This window comes from Heterobasidion irregulare (genome assembly GCF_000320585.1).
Source record: "Heterobasidion irregulare TC 32-1 unplaced genomic scaffold scaffold_06, whole genome shotgun sequence".
Taxonomy (NCBI): domain Eukaryota; kingdom Fungi; phylum Basidiomycota; class Agaricomycetes; order Russulales; family Bondarzewiaceae; genus Heterobasidion; species Heterobasidion irregulare.
In genome coordinates this window covers 596,700-614,107 of record NW_009258202.1, presented here as the reverse complement: position 1 = coordinate 614,107, position 17,408 = coordinate 596,700, and the positions used below count along the sequence as shown (strand labels likewise).

At 53.3% G+C, this 17,408-nt stretch overlaps 8 protein-coding genes across 8 annotated transcripts; 6 read left to right on the top strand and 2 right to left on the bottom strand.

The window, feature by feature from the left end:
• Positions 1–93: 93 nt before the first annotated feature.
• Positions 94–2,097, top strand: HETIRDRAFT_384986 (uncharacterized protein). Its single transcript, XM_009548906.1, has 4 exons — positions 94–203; positions 263–648; positions 713–1,052; positions 1,109–2,097. The coding sequence occupies exons 1-4, from the start codon at positions 101–103 to the stop codon at positions 1,999–2,001; spliced, it is 1,722 nt and encodes a 573-aa protein (XP_009547201.1). The 5' UTR covers positions 94–100; the 3' UTR covers positions 2,002–2,097.
• A 922-nt stretch (positions 2,098–3,019) lies between these two features.
• HETIRDRAFT_24876 (uncharacterized protein) lies at positions 3,020–4,195 on the top strand (the record flags this gene model as incomplete). Its single annotated transcript, XM_009548588.1, has 4 exons — positions 3,020–3,312; positions 3,445–3,714; positions 3,770–3,983; positions 4,043–4,195. Coding segments are annotated over 4 exons (930 nt in total), but the record flags the coding sequence as incomplete, so codon positions are not given.
• Positions 4,196–4,408: 213 nt separating this feature from the next.
• HETIRDRAFT_384983 (uncharacterized protein) lies at positions 4,409–7,255 on the bottom strand. The gene is made up of 9 exons (XM_009548905.1): positions 6,833–7,255; positions 6,561–6,765; positions 6,260–6,431; positions 6,038–6,205; positions 5,838–5,969; positions 5,604–5,779; positions 5,317–5,541; positions 4,866–5,261; positions 4,409–4,781 (listed from the first exon to the last, which is right to left on the bottom strand). The coding sequence occupies exons 1-9, from the start codon at positions 7,248–7,250 to the stop codon at positions 4,523–4,525; spliced, it is 2,151 nt and encodes a 716-aa protein (XP_009547200.1). The 5' UTR covers positions 7,251–7,255; the 3' UTR covers positions 4,409–4,522.
• Positions 7,256–7,423: 168 nt separating this feature from the next.
• HETIRDRAFT_384981 (uncharacterized protein) lies at positions 7,424–9,126 on the bottom strand. Its single transcript, XM_009548904.1, has 8 exons — positions 9,118–9,126; positions 9,006–9,059; positions 8,850–8,946; positions 8,712–8,791; positions 8,311–8,652; positions 8,101–8,259; positions 7,691–8,041; positions 7,424–7,636 (listed from the first exon to the last, which is right to left on the bottom strand). Exons 2-8 carry the CDS (start codon positions 9,045–9,047, stop codon positions 7,523–7,525), a joined length of 1,185 nt encoding a protein of 394 aa, XP_009547199.1. The 5' UTR covers positions 9,048–9,059; positions 9,118–9,126; the 3' UTR covers positions 7,424–7,522.
• Positions 9,127–9,255: 129 nt separating this feature from the next.
• HETIRDRAFT_476057 (uncharacterized protein) lies at positions 9,256–11,578 on the top strand. Its single transcript, XM_009548903.1, has one exon. It carries the CDS (start codon positions 9,268–9,270, stop codon positions 11,410–11,412), a length of 2,145 nt encoding a protein of 714 aa, XP_009547198.1. The 5' UTR covers positions 9,256–9,267; the 3' UTR covers positions 11,413–11,578.
• Positions 11,579–11,696: 118 nt separating this feature from the next.
• On the top strand, positions 11,697–12,848 carry HETIRDRAFT_476051 (uncharacterized protein). The gene is made up of 6 exons (XM_009548902.1): positions 11,697–11,770; positions 11,844–11,909; positions 11,962–12,012; positions 12,068–12,319; positions 12,372–12,447; positions 12,509–12,848. Exons 1-6 carry the CDS (start codon positions 11,743–11,745, stop codon positions 12,582–12,584), a joined length of 549 nt encoding a protein of 182 aa, XP_009547197.1. The 5' UTR covers positions 11,697–11,742; the 3' UTR covers positions 12,585–12,848.
• A 195-nt stretch (positions 12,849–13,043) lies between these two features.
• Positions 13,044–14,605, top strand: HETIRDRAFT_384970 (uncharacterized protein). Its single transcript, XM_009548901.1, has 6 exons — positions 13,044–13,181; positions 13,233–13,363; positions 13,424–13,538; positions 13,602–14,004; positions 14,062–14,253; positions 14,311–14,605. Exons 1-6 carry the CDS (start codon positions 13,092–13,094, stop codon positions 14,445–14,447), a joined length of 1,068 nt encoding a protein of 355 aa, XP_009547196.1. The 5' UTR covers positions 13,044–13,091; the 3' UTR covers positions 14,448–14,605.
• Positions 14,606–14,802: 197 nt separating this feature from the next.
• Positions 14,803–17,397, top strand: HETIRDRAFT_320137 (uncharacterized protein; the record flags this gene model as incomplete). Its single annotated transcript, XM_009548900.1, has 5 exons — positions 14,803–14,925; positions 14,985–15,103; positions 15,157–15,435; positions 15,490–15,956; positions 16,010–17,397. 5 exons carry the CDS (start codon positions 14,803–14,805, stop codon positions 17,395–17,397), a joined length of 2,376 nt encoding a protein of 791 aa, XP_009547195.1.
• Positions 17,398–17,408: the final 11 nt, after the last annotated feature.

Sequence of the window (17,408 nt, the reverse complement as noted above, 5' to 3'; positions counted from 1 at the left end):
CGTGCAGTGAGACGCGTGAGACGTGACATAACCTTCGTCATGCGTGACAATATGGTCACTTCCTTTTCGTTTGGACGCGCCAAGTTGGATCCTGCTGGTCATGCTCGCATCTTCCTCCAGAAATGCGCTCTCGGTCGCTCAAAAACGCTCCCCTGCTTCGGGGTCACAGTTGAATAGCCGTTTGTTACGCGCCCTGACAGATTGTGTGTTGTATATTCTTGCTTCCATCTTAGACTTACTCCAACCTATTCTTCATCACCAGCTGGCATTCACCACCGACGGTGCGCATCGACGTACACACTCTGGAATACCGATGAGGACTACACACAAGGCAGTTCATACCCTCGCTCTAGTAGTAGTCTGCGTAGCCAGCCCTGGTCATTCAAACAAGACTCCCTCTCTAGGTCTCAAGTGTCCTCATACAATCTAAGACTCGGACGATGTGTGGATCTAGGGCAGTCTATGCAGGCCCTCGGAATCGCCATGGAGATGAAGACTCATGGCGTAAAGCCTGACCTCCTCACCTACAATCTCTTGCTTCAATTGTTTGCCAACTTTCGCGCGCCCCGAGAGTGTTTGGCGCTTTTGGATGACATGAAGGCCCTGGACATAGAGCCGAACCTTCAATCCTACAATTCTGTTATCCAGGAAAGCCCCGCTACATAATCTACGCTCACCTCAAGTCACTAATTACTTCTATATTGTGATACAGTCATTGCATCACGAGCACACAGAGCAGATGTGGGACGTTTACAAGAAGATGGAGGCTTCCGGGATTGAGCCCGATGCGACAACATATATGCTATTGATTCGGAGGTATACGTCTGTCTCGAACCTGGAGATGGCCTTGCGACTTCTGGTGGAGATGGAGGGTCGTGAACTATTTCCGAAGCTTGAGACTGCGGAGGAAGTGATCACACTCGCTGCGGCCCGGGGTCAGCCTCGCCTGGCTATAGATTTGGCAGAGAATTTTGAGGCATCTTCCATACGCAGGCTCGGTACTCAAGTTTGGATTCAGTGTCTCCTTGCATCTTCAGAAAGCCTTTACGTGAGTTTATCAATGTTCTGCGCATGCTAAGTATGAACTATAATATCACTTACCAGAAAGACGGCGTTCTTCGTCTCTGGCCCAAGGTCGTCAATGACCTGAAGGTCGCGCCCGATGAAGGCGTCTGCCTCGAAGTTCTTCATACTGCTGGTCGACATGGGCTGCCCGAACTCGCCACAGACGCGCTTCATCATCTCCAAGCTATCGATGCGCAGCTACAGGAGTTCCACTTTGCCCCTGTTATTGAGGCTCTTTGTCGAACACATCGAATCAAGGACGCAATGAAGTTCCTCGCAGCTATGCGCTCACAAGGCGTGCCTCCGACATTGCAAACCTCGAATTCCATATTCCTTGCCATCAAAGACGATTCTGACGCTATCGACCGCGCATGGGACGCGTTGGACGAGCTGCATAAGGAAGGTGATGTCGTTGATGTCACTGCCATAAACGTTATCCTGCAGGCTTCCGTTGCGCAAGGCGATTTGCAGCGTGCTTTTGGCACGTACAAAATTTTCCCAGAGTTCAAAGTGAAACCCGACGTCGACACCTTCAATTCTTTACTCTCGGGATGCGTCGCGGCGCGACATCGGGAACTCGGCGATCAAATCATGGCTGACATGAAGGCGGCCGAAATCAAACCAGACGTGCTCACATATGAGCGTCTCATTGTTCTCTGCCTGACGGGTCAGACGTACGAGGACGCGTTCTTCTACTTGGAGGAAATGAAAGCGGAGAAATTCTACCCGCCGATCGCTCTATACGAAGCCATCATTCGTCGTTGTGTCTCGGAAGGCGACTCCCGGTACAGACTGGCCCTTGAAGAGATGGAAGAGTTTGGGTACGAGGTATCGCCACGATTGCAGTACTTGATCGACACTGGGGGATCAGGCATATGGAAGAGGAGGGGCGAGGAAGACCAGGAACTCGACGATCCTGAAACATCACAAACATAGGCTGCCGACTCGTAACTTAGTTTATTGCCCTCCATTTTTTTTATTGTGGTCAAAATGCACGTTGAGCACGCTCAATCTATCAGTGCTCGCGTGACCTTGAAAGCGCGACGCGCTTGTTTGCGTTAGTTTGGACAAGTTCGTTTTGTCTTTGCCACCGTGGCCATCCCTTGATTCCATCTCCATGATGCTGGCTAAAGCCCCGAACAACAAGGGAGTCATTCTGGGGGCGAAGACTCACAGTATCGACCGATATGCCGTTTTGCAACGCAAGCTCGATGAGCTGGAAAGGATACATGCGGACGGGAAGAAAGCCGTGAGTTATACGAGCACATTAACATGCCTTCTCTTTGATTCTAGACGCTTTTAGTACCAAGCAGACCTAGATCGTTTGAAGGTCGAACTGTCGCGAACACAGAAGGCCAACTCAGAGCAAGCAGACCGGCTGCAAAAATTGAAGAAGCAAAACGAAGGCTTAGATGCACGCATAATCGAGCTGAAGAAGACGAACACAGCGGAGGAATTGGAAAATAGACAGCTGCGTGTGAAGCTACGCTCGGCAGAGAATGAACGTGTGCAGCTGGTATCCAAACAAGGGGAGGCCGGCGACGTTAGGAAGGCACTACAAGCATTGGAGGCGAAGAGGAGAGATGAAGGGCGAGAGTCAGAAAGGCGGATAGCAGAGCTGGAGAAGCTGGTGGTGGCGGAGAAGAAGAAAAGGGAGATGGCGGAGGCTCGTACGCAAGAGATCAGGGGAACCGCAGAGACCGAGGTCAAGGAGGCACGTCTGAGCGCACGACAAGAAGAGACGCGCATGAAGGAGGCTTGTGTACTGGCGGAAGAAGCCCAAGCTGCCCTGGCCCTAGCTCGCGAGGAGGGCAGCAACAGAGAAGATCAACTGCTGTCGAGGCTCACTGACATGCAATTACTCCTCAAACGTGTGGCACAGGATTATGGCCGTCTTGCCAGTTCTTCCGTCCCTGCTTCGACCCACGACCCGCTCAGGCTGAAGCATGCTGGTCTACAGATGCAAGTGATGCGTCTTGAACGCAAGCTGGCCAACTCAGAGGGACAGGTTGTGGAATTGGCTAATTTGATCCGACAAACGAAGGACGAGAACAGCATACTCCTCGCCAGTCTCGACGATTCCACTCGACAATTGGCCTTCTATTCAAATGCATGGAGAGACAGTCTTCAAGATAAATTCTTTATGGACGAGTTCGATGACATTATCGGCGAACTCTTTACAGCAAAATCCAATATGTGGAGGGTTCAGCAAACGCTTTGCGATGCCTCCGTTGCCACCCATCGTCTGTCATACGAAGCATCCCGTCTTATTGCCCACAGTACCCTCATTTCCTATGCCACGTCTATCGGCGACCTTGACGGAGCATACCGGACTGTACGACAGTATTCTTCCGCGCTGAAGGCTGCAGAAGTCTTCAGAACTGCCCTTGATTCTGATCTGCACACCCTTCGCACAGAGCGTGACACTGTTCTGAGCCAGCTAGCCATTGCCGTCTCATCTATGGAGATTTCCAAGGCCAACGAAGGAGCACTGACGAAACAGCTGCAGGCTTTGGAGTCAAAGATACAGGAACTACAAACCTCTCAAGAGCAGGCTCTGAAGAAGGAGCGCGAGGCAAGTCAAAGAATGGCTGTGTCAGTCCAGAAGCATAAAATGGCAGAAGATGCCCTGCGCGCTGAAATTGAGCAGTATGTTCCTCGATACAACAACCGTCGATTATCTTCTTGACCTGCGTTTCTACAGATTAACAAGTGAGCTCACAGATGCCGAGCGCTATCAAGAGGCTTACCAGAGCCTGATTGAGGAGGTTGAGGCACTGGCAGCTCGCAATGAACTGGCTGAGGACGAGGCAGAACGTCTCAGTAAGTTCAATGCAGAAATTTTGGGGCATAACAACCCCGCCCAGAGAGTCATGTACCTAGACCGCATTAGAAGGGAGCTCGCAGAAACTAAACAGGTGATTTATCTCTCTCGAACGTCCGGTGCCGGTTGATTCACGGTGCGTTCATCGTTCAGGCACTCCTCACGGTTACCCTCGACCGCGATGCTGTGATTGCTCACGGCGACAGCCTTCAGCATGAGCTCAACATGTACAAATCCATCGCAGTCCCGTCAGAGTTCAAGCCTAGGACCACTATCACTCGCGTCGGTCGTGTCCCTTTGGTGAACCAGAGCACGAATGTCGGCTCAATGACACACAGCAAAGCCGGCGATACCGCCAAGATGAACGGTCGCCGTTCATTGAATGTCGACGGGGAGATGACGTTGGACGAGATCATTTAGACAAGCCGCTTTTTTCTGGTTATAGGTGCCCCGATCTACCTGGATTTTTCGGAAGGTTGAGATTACCCATGTGTCTTATTTTATTTTTATAATACCCATACTGAACAAAACACCGATTATATATCATGCTCTACATAGCTGAACTACAGCTCGCAAACCCCACAGAAAGGGTCCGATGTCCCAAAACGAAAGGCGTAAGAAAAAAAAAGGCCTTCAGCGGTTCGCAGCGAGCGGCTGCTGCGCTTCGGGCACGTATGGCATGTCAGAGTCGCTGTGGTGCATCTGGTATGGGTCTCGCGTCTCTGGCGGGATGTACGGCATCTCGTACGTCGACGGTCCATACGGCACCGTCGAGTCGCGCGGATAGTGGCCGTGCTGGGCGAACGGCGCCTCGTCGCCGTCGTCGTCTTCGTGCAGCCCTGCGACCTGCTTGTACTGCGCCACACGTACCTGTCGCTTCTTCCTCCAGCACCTGTCCATGTCAGCGACGGTCAGCCCTCCGACCTTGCATAATCCGGCTCGGCCTGGCCCGGTAGGAAAAGTAAACACGACGTACAGAAAGCCGATCAGCGCCCCGATCGCGATGGCGGCGCCGAGAAAGCCCAGCGCGATGGGCAGCTTGCTGGTGCTCAAGAAGCTCGCGACGCCCTTGAAGCCCGTCGGGTCCGGGTTCTTGAACGCGAGCTTGCGGTTCGGCAGCGCGACTTTGGACGGCGGGTTGCTGGGGTCGAAGCAGTACTGCTTGAAGCACGTCGCGCAGAAGTCGGAGCGCTGGATCAGCGGACTCGTCTTGTACCGCGCGCGGTCGAGCGCCGCGCACTGCAGGCAGCGGCCGAAGTTGGGGTCGGGGGAGTTCGTGTCGGGCTGGAAGCCGCCGATCGTGTTTGCGTGGACCTGGTCGATGAACAGCCGGGTGTGCTCCGGCGTGTAATCGAGCTGGAACGTGTCAGAGCTGCGCGGTATATGGCAGTCAGAGGTGGATTGGAGGTTGTGCGGAAAGAGCTCACTTGGTGACCGGATCGTCGCCATTGAGCGGGGGCGAGTTGGGGAAGTAGATGACCATAGGATATTCGGGCGGATTCTTCGCTGGGTCGCAGCCGAAGAAAGTGGGCCGCATGTTCACGCCGGTAGAGAGGAAGTCCGCCGGAGATGCCGGCAAGGGAGGGAAGTCCTGATGAGAAGACTGGAGGAGAGTGGCGATCCGACTTGCAGAATGCAGTGGCGATGAACCACTGACGAAGTGCGGAAGCGGACGTCAACAAGCGGATGCCGTTCAGTCGCGGCGTGGACTCACTTTGGCCAGCCCAGAGCGTCGGCACTTGCGTCGACGGCGAGAACGACATCGAGGCCTCGGGCATTCACAAACATAGGACCCAGCGGGACGTTCTCTCCATTAGACGACCCGTCGATGAGTTCGAGCCATCGCGAGCTCGAGTCCTCGAAGTTGCCTTGCTTGACGTTTTGAAATGGCTGGACGCGCAAGTTGTAAGGCTCGAAGCAGCACGAGCTGCTTGAAGGGAGGACTTACACTTGGCCAATTCGCAACGTCATCCGCGCGGGTGCGAACCTCCTGCAGCTGGCGGCTGAGCACGTAGAGTATGGCAGATGCACTGCTTCCTTGGAACCCGCTGATCGTATTTCTGCCAAAGTCCAGAATTTGCTATAAAACGTGGAGACGTCATTGTCAATATCACGCCGTTTAGGATGATTCCCGCAGCGAATGTATACATTAAACAGACTGGCACTGCTGCCCATGACGAATCCTGCCTGATCGAAATGCGTCACGCAGGCTGTGTCGTTGTCTGGCTGACCGTTGTTCAAGTGGGTGCCGGCGTAAGAGAGGTTCATCATCGCAGATAGTTTGGGATCAAAAGAGCCAAACTCCATGGGTGTGATCTAAATGTATCACGCATTAACCCCTGTCTGCAACCTGGAGCCAGAATAGCGCACTTCGTATGCAACAGGATCCGGTGAAAGCGCAGTGGTAAGATTGGAGCCCACGGGGCGAGAATCCGCCATGATGATCGGGAACGGAGGGATATGTTGTTGCCAGGGATCGGACAGCGGGATGTTGGACCACAATTGGCCTGCTCCATGGGCAGTGTCGTTCGAGAAGAAATTGCTGGGCGTCGTTTCATTCAAGAAATGATAGGAAATCATGCGAGCCCATGGGTCAGTCAGGCTGGTGTCTCTACATGGTCGGCCCGTGAGGATTAAGCGCGCAAGACAGCGGGGAACAGTTGCGGCTTACATGCCTAGGTCCGCCTTTGCCATGATGCTCCAAATGATACTACCGTACCACTCTTGATTCTTGTCGTCAAAGATGTCGTCGCCGTCCGGAGAGGCGAGGGAAAAGTCCAGCATCCAGCCAGGCTTGTCGCCCCCGTTGCCGAACACCATGTCCTTCACCGTTGGCCAGTCATTCATGTAGAGCCCTCCAGTGAGCCATGAGCCACCTAGATGAACGGGTCTCGAGTTGGGCACACGGTGGTACGCGACGCGACGACATAGCGGTCGACGCACCAGAGAGGCCTGCCCAGTAGGACGAGACCTGGAGGAGCCCGCCCGTGCTGGCGGCCTTGGCCGACTCGTTGCGGGCGTCGAGCCCCGAGAAAACGCCGGCGCCGAACTGCGCCGCACGGTACCCGCCCCCGCTGACGGCGATCCCAATCTTGCTGAAGTTCCCGCCGAAGGCGTCGAGGCTGTACCCGATGCTCGTGCCGTTGCCGACCCAGTTCTTCCACTCGTTGGGGATGACCTGCGAGAGGCGCGTGTTGACATAGTCCTGTTCGCGTGGATGCAGAGACTGATTCTGCGGGGTGAAGACGCGGATAAGAGGATCGGTGGGGCATGGCTGGTTCACGCGAGGGGCGTAGTCTGTGACGGAGCCGGCGTAGGCCCCGACGACGAGGGCCAGCAGGGGGAGAGGAAGCAAGAACATTGTCTTGGACAGACAAGAAGCATGGCAACCTTTTTGTAGTGGGCGGCGTTGATGGCTTGCTGGCCTGTGCGTGGGCGGCAGTCTTGCGAATATAATTGACTCTCTTCCATACGTGAACAAAGGCTGTTCTCCATTTCCAATTCCGTCTGCTCTCTCGGGCACCACGGCCAAGCCCTCCAGTGCACACAGTCCATTGCTGCGCTGACCACAAACATATCACAAAAAAAAACACAGTGCGCAGAGATCGTATGATACAGTACTTCGCCATCCCTTCAGTGATCCTCGAATCCGCCCTCAAACAGGTAATTCGCAGCCAGCTCCTCATTTTTGTCGCACGCAAAGTACGCCTCGATCACGGCGTCTCGCGAGAATCCCAAGGCCTCCAGCTGAGCAACAGCCTTGTCAGCGGATGACAGCGGATGATCCAGATACGCGCTTACCCTCTCAATTGCCGCACGCTCTTCCACCGTGATATTCACAACCTGTGTACCCGGCGGCAGTGGTCCCTCCTCGTCAAAGTCTTCACCACCTCCTAGTAGCTGGAACAGCGCCTCAGGGTTCTGCGCGATCAACTGTGCCATTTGTGGGTTTGCGGTGGCGAGCTGCTGGATTAGAGGCTGAATCATAGCTGGGTTCTGGGCCACCATCTCCCGTAATTGTGCGATCTGAGGGTTGTCCCGTAGTGCAGACAGGTCGAGGCCTCCCCCGCCACCGGCACCGATACCAGCACCGCCTAGCCCACCACCCATAGCAGGTACATGCTGCTGTTGCTGCTGCTGCTGCTGAGCCAGCTGAAAAAAAGCGATCAAGTAAGCACAGAACAATGTTCGTCGTCATGGCCTTGACAAACCTGGAAAAGATTCTGGGGGCCGGCAGATGCGGCAGCAGGTTGTGGTGCAGCGGGAAGGGGAGCTGCAAGGGCAGGGTTTCCAACTTGGGCTGTTGATCCACCAACGGGCACCTGTGGCTGTGGGCCGGCAGCCTCAGCCTCCAAATGAGCTGGGATACCCTAGCAAGAATTGGAAACAGGCTTTTGCGTGAGGAAACCAAAAGGACCTACGTTCATCAAGTAATCGACTGCCCGATCTGGGTTGTTGTAGCTGGCCCTCAGCGCGCGCAGAACCTGGTCTCTTGGGAATCCCATCTCGACCATGTTCTGGATAGTGGATTGCAAAGCTTCTCCGGTCAAAAAAGAGCTCATGTCGCCAAATGCGGGCGGGGCTGCGGCGGGTGCGGCGGGAGCCGCGGGGGCTGGCTCTGCAGCAGGCGCGGCGGGCGCAGGCGCAGGCGCAGGTGCAGGTGCAGCAGCTGGAGCAGACTCAGCAGCAGGTAGCGCAACAGCGGCGGGTGCGGGTGTCGAAGTGCTCGCGATGCTCGTCGAAGCGGCAGGTGTGGGCTTGGGCTGGCGCGCGCGGTGAGTGTAAAACTCCGATAAAATTTGAACATCAATAGAGAAGATACCTTGGACACCATCAACACCAAGAAATCTTTCTCCTTTATCTGACATGATTCTACGGTCTTCTCGTCCCCGAGTACCTTTCCTGGGAGCGGATTCTTTGAGCCATCTCACACCATGAAGACAGGCAGATGGGCATTTACCTGAGTAGATGATCTTCTGATGCTCAATGGGATGGCCTTGTAGCTCGTTAATCTTCCTCTTCAAGTCGCCGACAGTCTCCGAGCCCTCAGCATCGATCTGGATTCGCGTATTCAGCTCGCCTCGCAAATTACCGTAATTGAGAAGCGAATGCCCACCTGGAACACCTTCTGTTGAAGCGTCTTCACCGTGAGCTTCATGTTTGGAAGTATCTGCATCGAGAGGGAGGGAAATGAGTGGCGTGTGTGGCCCTAGGCGACAAGGACGTACCGATGAATATGGCGGAGAGTGAGAGACTGACGCGTTCCGTGGACCCAATATGTTTACAATTACTCGTTACGTAATCATGATCTAAGCGCACTGCAGGCGACAGGCCACTCACCGCACTGCTATAAGCCTTCCACATACCCACCACCCTCCATGGAGCTTGAACCCGGCGACGAATATCTACGTCGATTAGCGACGTTTATCCACACAAATGAACATCGTTTGGCAGAGGCTGGCTTTCACCGACGGCGGCGCTCAGCAAAGCCGACGCCCGCCTCGGGGTCCAGCGTATTCAACCCCCTCTCCTGGTTCGCAGCAGACGCTGGCGCACAGGTTCCTACCAACTCACCTAAGCCGCTTGCATTTTCCATCGATACGCACCGCCTTTTCTATGTGCTTATGCGCCTCGAGGCGCAGGGATTCGACGTGGGCTCACTGGACATCAAGGTGGACAGCCCGTCGCGACCCATGAATTATGTCAATATTTTTTCGGGCACTGACAGGGCGGAGACGATGTCACTCTCCTCCATCCGATCGTCCCTCTCCGTGGTATCGCGCCTGTCGCTCGGCGTAGGCTGGTGGGGACGTCCGGAAATCCCGAGCCTCGATCAGGAGCTCCGGTACCTCTTCAGCAGCTTCACGAAGATACCGGCGCTCTCGCTGAGCGCTCCTGGGCCGAAGAAGATCGCTGAGCTCGCTAATGATTCTCCGAGCGAGAACGCGCTGCCGCTCGATGCGTTCAAGAACTTGCAGAGTTTAGAATGCACGGACATCGACCCGCGGACGCTACTTGGGTGGGACCGCTTAGCAGACAGTTTGTGGAGTTTGACGATCAAGAAGAGTGGGCTGGATGATGTGTCGGACGTGCTCATTGGCGCAGTGCTGGACGATCAGGCCAGGAGGCAGGGGACGGAGACAAGCCGGAGAAAGAACATTACTCATGGCCCCTCTCGCCAATCGTCTTTCCACAGTACGCGACTGCCTGAAGCGATATCTGAAGACTCGGAAGATGCAGAGGACGAAGGCACCGTACTCCCTCCCTCCCCTCCAAAACTTTCGGCTCCTCAGCTATCCTCGTCGAAGTGGGCTTTACTCCGATATCTATCTCTCGCGGATAACTCCTTGACGTTCATCCCCATGACGCCTCTGCCGTATCTGACTTCCGTGACACACCTTGACTTATCCTCTAATCTGCTAGTGTCTGTTCCGCCAGGTCTCTCTACTCTATACAACCTCGTCTCCCTCAATCTCTCCGACAACATGATCGACTCTGTGCTCGGCATTTACAAGCAGCTTGGACAGATCTTGACTCTTAATTTATCCCACAATCGATTGGAGTCTATCTGTGGTCTCGAGAGACTCATGGGCTTGGAGCGTGTCGATATTCGCAACAATGCTATCGAGGAGACCGCTGAAGTTGGCAGGCTGTCCACCCTTCCGAACATCGCCGAAGTTTGGGTCGAGGGCAACCCCTTCATCGAGCTCGAAGAGGGCTACCGCGTCAAATGCTTTGACCTTTTCTGGAAGGAGGGGAAGAATATCTTACTAGACGGGACAGCGGCAGGGTTCTACGAGAAACGAAACTTCACTACAGCCCCACCACAGCAGATGACTTCCGCTCGTCCGGTCTCAAAAGCGTACTCCCCGCCTGTTGTGCCCGTTAGAGCGGCTGCGTCCCCTGCATTGTCTTACACCAACGGTGCAAGCTCTTCCAGCAGCCCCACCTTCCCACCCTCGTCATCTTCGCGCAATGCCTCACCATATTTTGCCGCAGCTGTAGTCGGTAAAAGCAAGCGGAAGAAGGTCAAGCGTATTGTCGATTTGGGAGACGCTCGCACAGACGACAGCACGGCAGACCGCACTCCTGATCGTCCTGTCGAGTTCACAGAGGACGGAGGGCACGCATCATTTCAACATCCTGGTCCAGAAACAACACTCCCTCCGCCATCGTTCAAGCCTGCTGACTTGGGGACTCTTACCAAGACTCGGCACCGGCGCTCACAGACCGAGCATACGTTTGCCGCCGGCCTTGATCCTACCCAGTTGCCGGCAAAGTCTCGTATCGACCGCACGGGCAGTCTGCGCGCTCATAAATCCGCGATGCGACGGGCTCGTGTCAACGCGTCTGCGTATGAAGCACCGGGGGTGACGACGGAGGCGGGGGCGGTGGGTGACGAATTCAAGGACGTGGACGCTTTTAGAGCACGTATAGAGGCATTGCGGTCGGATATGGGAGATGGTTGGCTGAAGGTCTTCAGTCAGAGTCAGCTGGGGCGGGCAGCTATTCCGTCCGGATAGACAGTCCTGTTCTGTATATTTATTTTTTGGTGTGTTCGGGGCTCCTGCTTATTTTCATCTACTACGTCGTGCATATACCTGGTTCACACGCTGTTCTGTAATTCGTATCTCTTGCCATGTTGCATGTAATTTGGAATTTCTCTGTGCATCGCGCGGAGACCACTTTTTCAGTGAGTCGGGGTTTTCCGGGGTCCCGTCCGTTGAATGATATGTGTCCAGGTCTCGAGCCACCTTCCACTTGGCGAACTCCGTCTCCAATCCTCTTCTGATTTCCTTTCATCTCCCAGGCCTTCCTCGTCGTTCTTTACTTTACCCCCGCATTCAACCAACATGGGTGCTAACCTTTCAAAGGCTCTAGGTGTGTACCCTGCCTACCGTTTCGATGTCTAGTCGACCGCGTCTGTAGCTGTTGACATGGCCATTCTACACAGGCAAGATTTTCGGCAACAAAGAGATGAGATTGCTGATGCTGGGGCTGGATGCTGCTGGGAAGACGAGTATGTGACTGCACTTCTATCAATCCTCGGAAATGCTGAACATGTCGTAAAGCCATCCTATACAAGCTCAAGTTAAATCAATCAGTCACCACCATCCCAACAGGTCATCATTCCCACCCCTCCCTTTATCTCATGCTAAGTCTGATGCTTTGCTTTAGTCGGTTTCAATGTGGAGACTGTAACATATAAGAACGTGAAGTTCAATGTCTGGGATGTTGGAGGCCAGGACAAAATTCGGCCTTTGTGGAGGCACTACTACACAGGCACGCAAGGCCTTGTTTTCGTCGTGGACAGCCAGGACCGTGAAAGAATAGACGAGGCGAAGCAGGAGCTGCACCGGATATTGAGTGACAGGGAAATGAAGGAGTGTTTACTGCTCGTGTTCGCGAATAAGCAGGATCTACCGGGAGGTGCGTGGGCCTATTCCTTCCCTGTCGCTTGTTCTCATCCTTCGTCTTTTAGCTATGTCGCCGGCAGAGGTGACAGAGAAATTGGGGCTGCATCGGATGCGTGACCGCTCTTGGTATGTGCACCCAAGGTAAGCGATACATCCTCGTGCGATAGCCAGAAGCATCATCTGCTCACTATACGTGTTCCAGTTGTGCGACAACAGGAGAAGGGTTGTTTGAAGGTTTGCAATGGTTGTCGCAGAACGTGAAGAAGCGTCAACAGTGAGCGCTGCAGTTTGCTTTATCGTCCTAATTCGACCTCCCTCCCTCGGAGCCGTCTCTATGTTCATAATATTTCCTTCTGCCATTATACCCCATATCGTTCCTGCTTGTCTCTCTGGTCATGGTTCTACGACGCGTTCACGCCCAACAGATACCTAGTCTGTCTATGCCCTCCTCCTGAGTTGTCGCCCAGCAGTCTTATCTTCATCCCCAATACACTCCTTACTGCGGTCCACCGATAAACAGTTAATACATGCCGTTTCCAGGAGGCTCAAGGACACGTTGACGTCCAATTGTACAGAGCGACATTATAGTGTATAGAGCTCTCGACGAAGTAGAGATACTTTCGTAATAAACAACAAAACTTCCCGATCATATTCCGCAACATATTCAGGCGATTACATAACCATACATTGCGAAGAATGACGCCTTCGAAGGTTGGGAAGGAAGTGGTGGAGGCTGGTGCAGGACTTCCACGGCTCTTTCTCCTACTTTGATCTGTAGCACAGCAATGGCTGCTTCGATCCTAAAACCGTTCGCGCGAGGATTCACGTCGAGGGCAGTGAACGGTTTCACTGGCGCGGTCGGAAACACCCCGCTCGTTTGTCAATGCTTTCTAATTCATGCCCAGATGCTTAAAATTGGTATGTAGATCTATTTGAAGACACTCTCGGAACAAACTGGGTCTCGCATCTACGGTAAGGCTGAATTCCAGAATCCCGGAGGTAGCGTCAAGGACCGTGCTGCCCTGGGAGTCGTCGAGGATGCTGAGGCACAAGGTCGGTGCGTGCACCGTGTGTATCATTGGTTCATGTACATCTGAATCCATCGGGCGTGACCCAGCATACAACCAGGAGGCACTGTTGTCGAAGGGACTGCCGGAAACACCGGTATAGGTCTCGCGCATGTGTGCAGAGCCAAGGGATATAAATGCGTCATCTTCATGCCAAATACCCAGGTGCGTTTTGTGATCATGTCCACCACGATACATCGGGTTCGCGAATCTCAATGGCATCGCAAGAGTCAAGAGAAGATAGATCTCTTGCGCATGCTGGGCGCGGAGGTACACCCCGTTCCCGCAGTCGCGTACGAGAACCCGCAAAACTATAACCACCAGGCGCGGGGCTATGCAAAAAGCATTCCCAACGCGATTTGGACCGACCAGTTCGATAATACCGCCAATGCGAATGCGCACTATCGCACGACCGGTCCTGAGATTTGGGAGCAGACAAACGGCGTGCTTGACGGATTTATCTGCGCGACGGGTACGGGCGGCACCTTGGCTGGCGTTGGCAAGTTCTTGCACGAAAAAAGCGAGGGGAAGACCCAAATTTGGTTGGCCGATCCACCGGGCAGTGTCCTCCAGAGCTATGTGTCTAGTGGGGGCCGTCTGACGGAGCGGTCAGGAAGCTCAATCACGGAAGGTGAGTTGAGATAAATCAGACCTTGCCAGGCAAAAGTGCTGACGTCGGTCCGGTCAGGTATTGGCCAGGGTCGCATCACCAACAACCTTGGCACATTTGTGGAGAAACTCTCTGGCGCTTTCAGCATCCCGGATGAAGAATCACTCACAATGGTGTATGATCTCTTGGATACCGAGGGATTGTATTTGGGTGCAAGCTCCGCTTTGAATGTCGTTGCTGCCGTCAAACTGGCACAGAAGCTTGGCCCAGGTGAACCTCCATTATTGTTGTACTATCCTTTCTGTTCCTAAATACTTCATCGTGTAGGGAAAACTATCGCAACTATTCTCTGCGATGGTGCTTACCGGTACCAGAGCCGATTATTCTCTAAGGCCTGGCTCAAGTCAAAGGGTTTGGAGGATGCAATTCCAGAACACTTGAAGAAGTATGCTGTATTGGATTAATTGTGTCGTCCCAATAGAGTCTGCTTCTTTTATTCACCCGAAATCTCATGGTGAGATTGTTGTGTTTTTCCCAAAAATATGTTGAGGTCGTAGCATAAGTATTCGTGGCTAGTATGCGCTATCCATGAGGATAATAATGTGGACTGTGGTTTTGAACGAATCATCTTCATGTGTCTTGGAAGCGCGTCTTGTCGCGTCTGTCGCGTCGCCGACACGTACTGTCACATTTGTCACTGTCACTACCCCATGTTCTCAACTTCCAACATTCGAATTGTTTGAAAGAACTAGCGCCTCTGCTCACAAACGCCGGGGTTACGACGAGAGTGGTTTTCTGACACTTGTATCTTGCTGACCGATGGCAGACACTCTTAACTCACCGTGGATCCACGATTATTTCATCAATGCTGCTGAAACATATGGCAGCAGCCTGAGCAGTGCTCCTGTCTACACGAAGTGTAAGAAAGTTCAGATTATTGAGGTAAATTCGTTCAGGTGAACCTCCGAGTCTGATTACTGATGTCGATAGTGCGATGATAGTTTCTCACATACCAAGAGTCAGAGAACGACGACTGTGTCTGGGCAATTATCTCTGACCGAAATTATTCCATACCTGCTCGATTTACCAAGGATGCTCTGGACCACTATCAGGCCCTGCAGTGAGCTTTGATGTGAATCTCCTATCGAAATCCAGATGTTTACTGACCTCCAGGCGCCTCTCCAGTCTGGAAGAATATAGTCAGGGCATGAGACTCACTCAACATCGAGGAGCCATTGTCTTGATAAAAAACTTCCGCCCTCTCTTTACGAGACGTCCTGTTGGCAATGGGGTCAAAAAGATGACTAAAGAGTCTACTTTAGCACTCGATGTTGATTATGTTGAGATTATCGGAAGTGCGCAGGAACCTATGTTCGGTTCCCCTCAGGAATTGAAGAATAGTAGGCTACTCGAGGAATGGATGGACGGTTTGCGAAAGGGCGGTGGTGATGGGTATGTTGTCTGAGTATCACTGAGATCTTTTGCCGAACAGACCTTCTTTGACAGGAATGTCCTCAAAGCTCGGAAGCAACAACAGGATGCCCAATCTCACTCAGCTGTCGAGAAAACTGTCGAGCCCGCTCCCATCACGTCTGAAGTTCAGATGCCACTGAATACAAACAACTCGCCGGTTGCAGCAAAGATATTGCTCAAGCCTGCAAGGCCGGTCGATCTAACACGAGAGCACAGGAAGTCTTGGCATGTAAACCATAATTCAATTCAACTCGTACATCTTCGCATCTCATTTTCCACCAAGTCCGTCATGCAGGATGAAAGGCTTCTAGGTCTGGATATGATGGCAATCAAAGGTCTCGCTGATCCTAGTAAGGACTACCATCACTGTCATGTCAAGCGGCCATTTAATCATAGAGCTTTCGTTGAAGGTCTCATAGTCAAACAGGAGCGGCCATTGGAAGATGAACCCTTGGCTGAGAAGAAGGCGGGCGGCTCCTCTTCAAACAGTCGACGTGCCGGTGAGTCATTGGCCACCTTTCATCTCACATATGCAATTGAGCAACTCATGCAGACCGTGGTCCTTTGGATTTCTCGAGCCCTACAAGAAGTCCTGTCCCGGATCCTTCCTCCCCCCTTATTCGACCGACAACCCCATCTCAATGGTCAGCTACAGCCGCATCCGAATCTGACGCCGAGTCTGCTGATGAAGAGCCGGACTCTCACTCCTTATCCTTTGCTAAACCCTCTCTTTCTTTCGGTCCGCCTTCGCCTCGTGTGCCACAGGATGGCTCCGAGGGCAGTTCTTCTCAGCCTTCACCAAATTCAGCATCACGAGAACCCCTCCCCTCTTCACCTCCAAATAGTTTCCTATCGTCGATCCATGCGCCAACGCCAGCACAGAGGCAGAAGCCTGTCCTCCATTCATCTTCACTACCACTATTGCCCCCTGATCGCCGCCCTTTGACTCGTCCTGTTGATAAAGTGACCTCGATGCCAAACCTCTTCATGGATCCTGATAGAAGGAGAGTCCCTCTGCCAATAATAGTGCTGCCGCGATCGAACGGCATCTCAGACGAACGAAGCAAAGTATTGGTCGCCGACTCAGACACATCAGGCAACGCTTCACAACTTCACAATCCGTCTCAGTCTCAAAGCCAAAGCGAGTCTCATACGAGCAAGAAGAATAACCCGTTGGACGTATCTGCACAGGCATCTTCTCAGCCAGGTGGGCATCTGCTTGTCCCCAATGATTCGCACGAAGTGGGTATCGAAGGATTGACGCGATCCGGAGAGCGCGAGAATTCCAAGACGATGTCCAGCCAGGAAGTTGAGGACAGCCATGATGGAGAGCAATCATCATTCGGAGTGCCTGGCATAGCAGCTCCCCAACACAGACAGCCTAGTCCTATTGCAGTGAAGGACTTGCTACCGGATCGTGATGACTCTATGACGTATTCGCGATTGAAGAAAGCGCTTGATCAGCGACATACAGCATGTATTCCGCTCCCAAAGTCACCAGTCCCATCTTCTTCTCTACCAGTCGCCAGTTATAGCCAAGTGTCCGCGAGCCAGTATCCTACACATTCTGCCAATTCGCACTCGCGCCGTTCTCCTAGTCAGGTGGGAGAAAGCATCTCCATGGACTCAATGAACACGACGAGTAGCAAGGACGCAATGGACGTGGACATTACGACGCACCCTGTTACTTGTGCAGAGCTCAGCGTCCCCCCGAGGCTGACGTCCAGAACAGAGGAGCGTTCTTTGCCTATGGTTGACATCTTTGAGCGCGGTCAAGATACGGCAGGCGAGATGAAACTCTTCGTTAAGAAGCGGAAGTTGAGGGGTTTTGAGCTGGATCTCGAACTGAAACAAGAAGATGGCCGACCAGAACTTGTAACCTGGAAGCGTCTGTGCGGAATCCTCTTGCGCACAGAGGGGATGCGAAATGGTAATGGCTAGTCTTTTAAACC

Bases quoted from the DNA above. Each gene is read 5' to 3' on its own strand.
- HETIRDRAFT_476051 (XM_009548902.1), top strand. From the start codon at position 11,743: ATGGGTGCTAACCTTTCAAAGGCTCTAG. The intron at 11,771-11,843 runs GTGTGTACCCTG...CATTCTACACAG, and splicing joins TAACCTTTCAAAGGCTCTAG to GCAAGATTTTCGGCAACAAA. The intron at 12,320-12,371 runs GTGCGTGGGCCT...TTCGTCTTTTAG, and splicing joins TAAGCAGGATCTACCGGGAG to CTATGTCGCCGGCAGAGGTG.
- HETIRDRAFT_384970 (XM_009548901.1), top strand. From the start codon at position 13,092: ATGGCTGCTTCGATCCTAAAACCGTTCGCGCGAGGATTCACGTCGAGG. The intron at 13,539-13,601 runs GTGCGTTTTGTG...TGGCATCGCAAG, and splicing joins TCTTCATGCCAAATACCCAG to AGTCAAGAGAAGATAGATCT. The intron at 14,005-14,061 runs GTGAGTTGAGAT...CGGTCCGGTCAG, and splicing joins AGGAAGCTCAATCACGGAAG to GTATTGGCCAGGGTCGCATC.
- HETIRDRAFT_476057 (XM_009548903.1), top strand. From the start codon at position 9,268: ATGGAGCTTGAACCCGGCGACGAATATCTACGTCGATTAGCGACGTTT.
- HETIRDRAFT_384983 (XM_009548905.1), bottom strand. From the start codon at position 7,250: ATGTTCTTGCTTCCTCTCCCCCTGCTGGCCCTCGTCGTCGGGGCCTAC. The intron at 5,780-5,837 runs GTAAGTCCTCCC...TTGCGCGTCCAG, and splicing joins ACGTTGCGAATTGGCCAAGT to CCATTTCAAAACGTCAAGCA. The intron at 5,542-5,603 runs GTGAGTCCACGC...GCACTTCGTCAG, and splicing joins GACGCTCTGGGCTGGCCAAA to TGGTTCATCGCCACTGCATT.
- HETIRDRAFT_384986 (XM_009548906.1), top strand. From the start codon at position 101: ATGCTCGCATCTTCCTCCAGAAATGCGCTCTCGGTCGCTCAAAAACGC. The intron at 649-712 runs GAAAGCCCCGCT...ATTGTGATACAG, and splicing joins CCTACAATTCTGTTATCCAG to TCATTGCATCACGAGCACAC. The intron at 1,053-1,108 runs GTTTATCAATGT...CTTACCAGAAAG, and splicing joins TTCAGAAAGCCTTTACGTGA to ACGGCGTTCTTCGTCTCTGG.
- HETIRDRAFT_384981 (XM_009548904.1), bottom strand. From the start codon at position 9,047: ATGAAGCTCACGGTGAAGACGCTTCAACAGAAGGTGTTCCAG. The intron at 8,947-9,005 runs GTGGGCATTCGC...ACGCGAATCCAG, and splicing joins TTCAACAGAAGGTGTTCCAG to ATCGATGCTGAGGGCTCGGA. The intron at 8,653-8,711 runs GTATCTTCTCTA...CGCGCGCGCCAG, and splicing joins TGGTGTTGATGGTGTCCAAG to CCCAAGCCCACACCTGCCGC.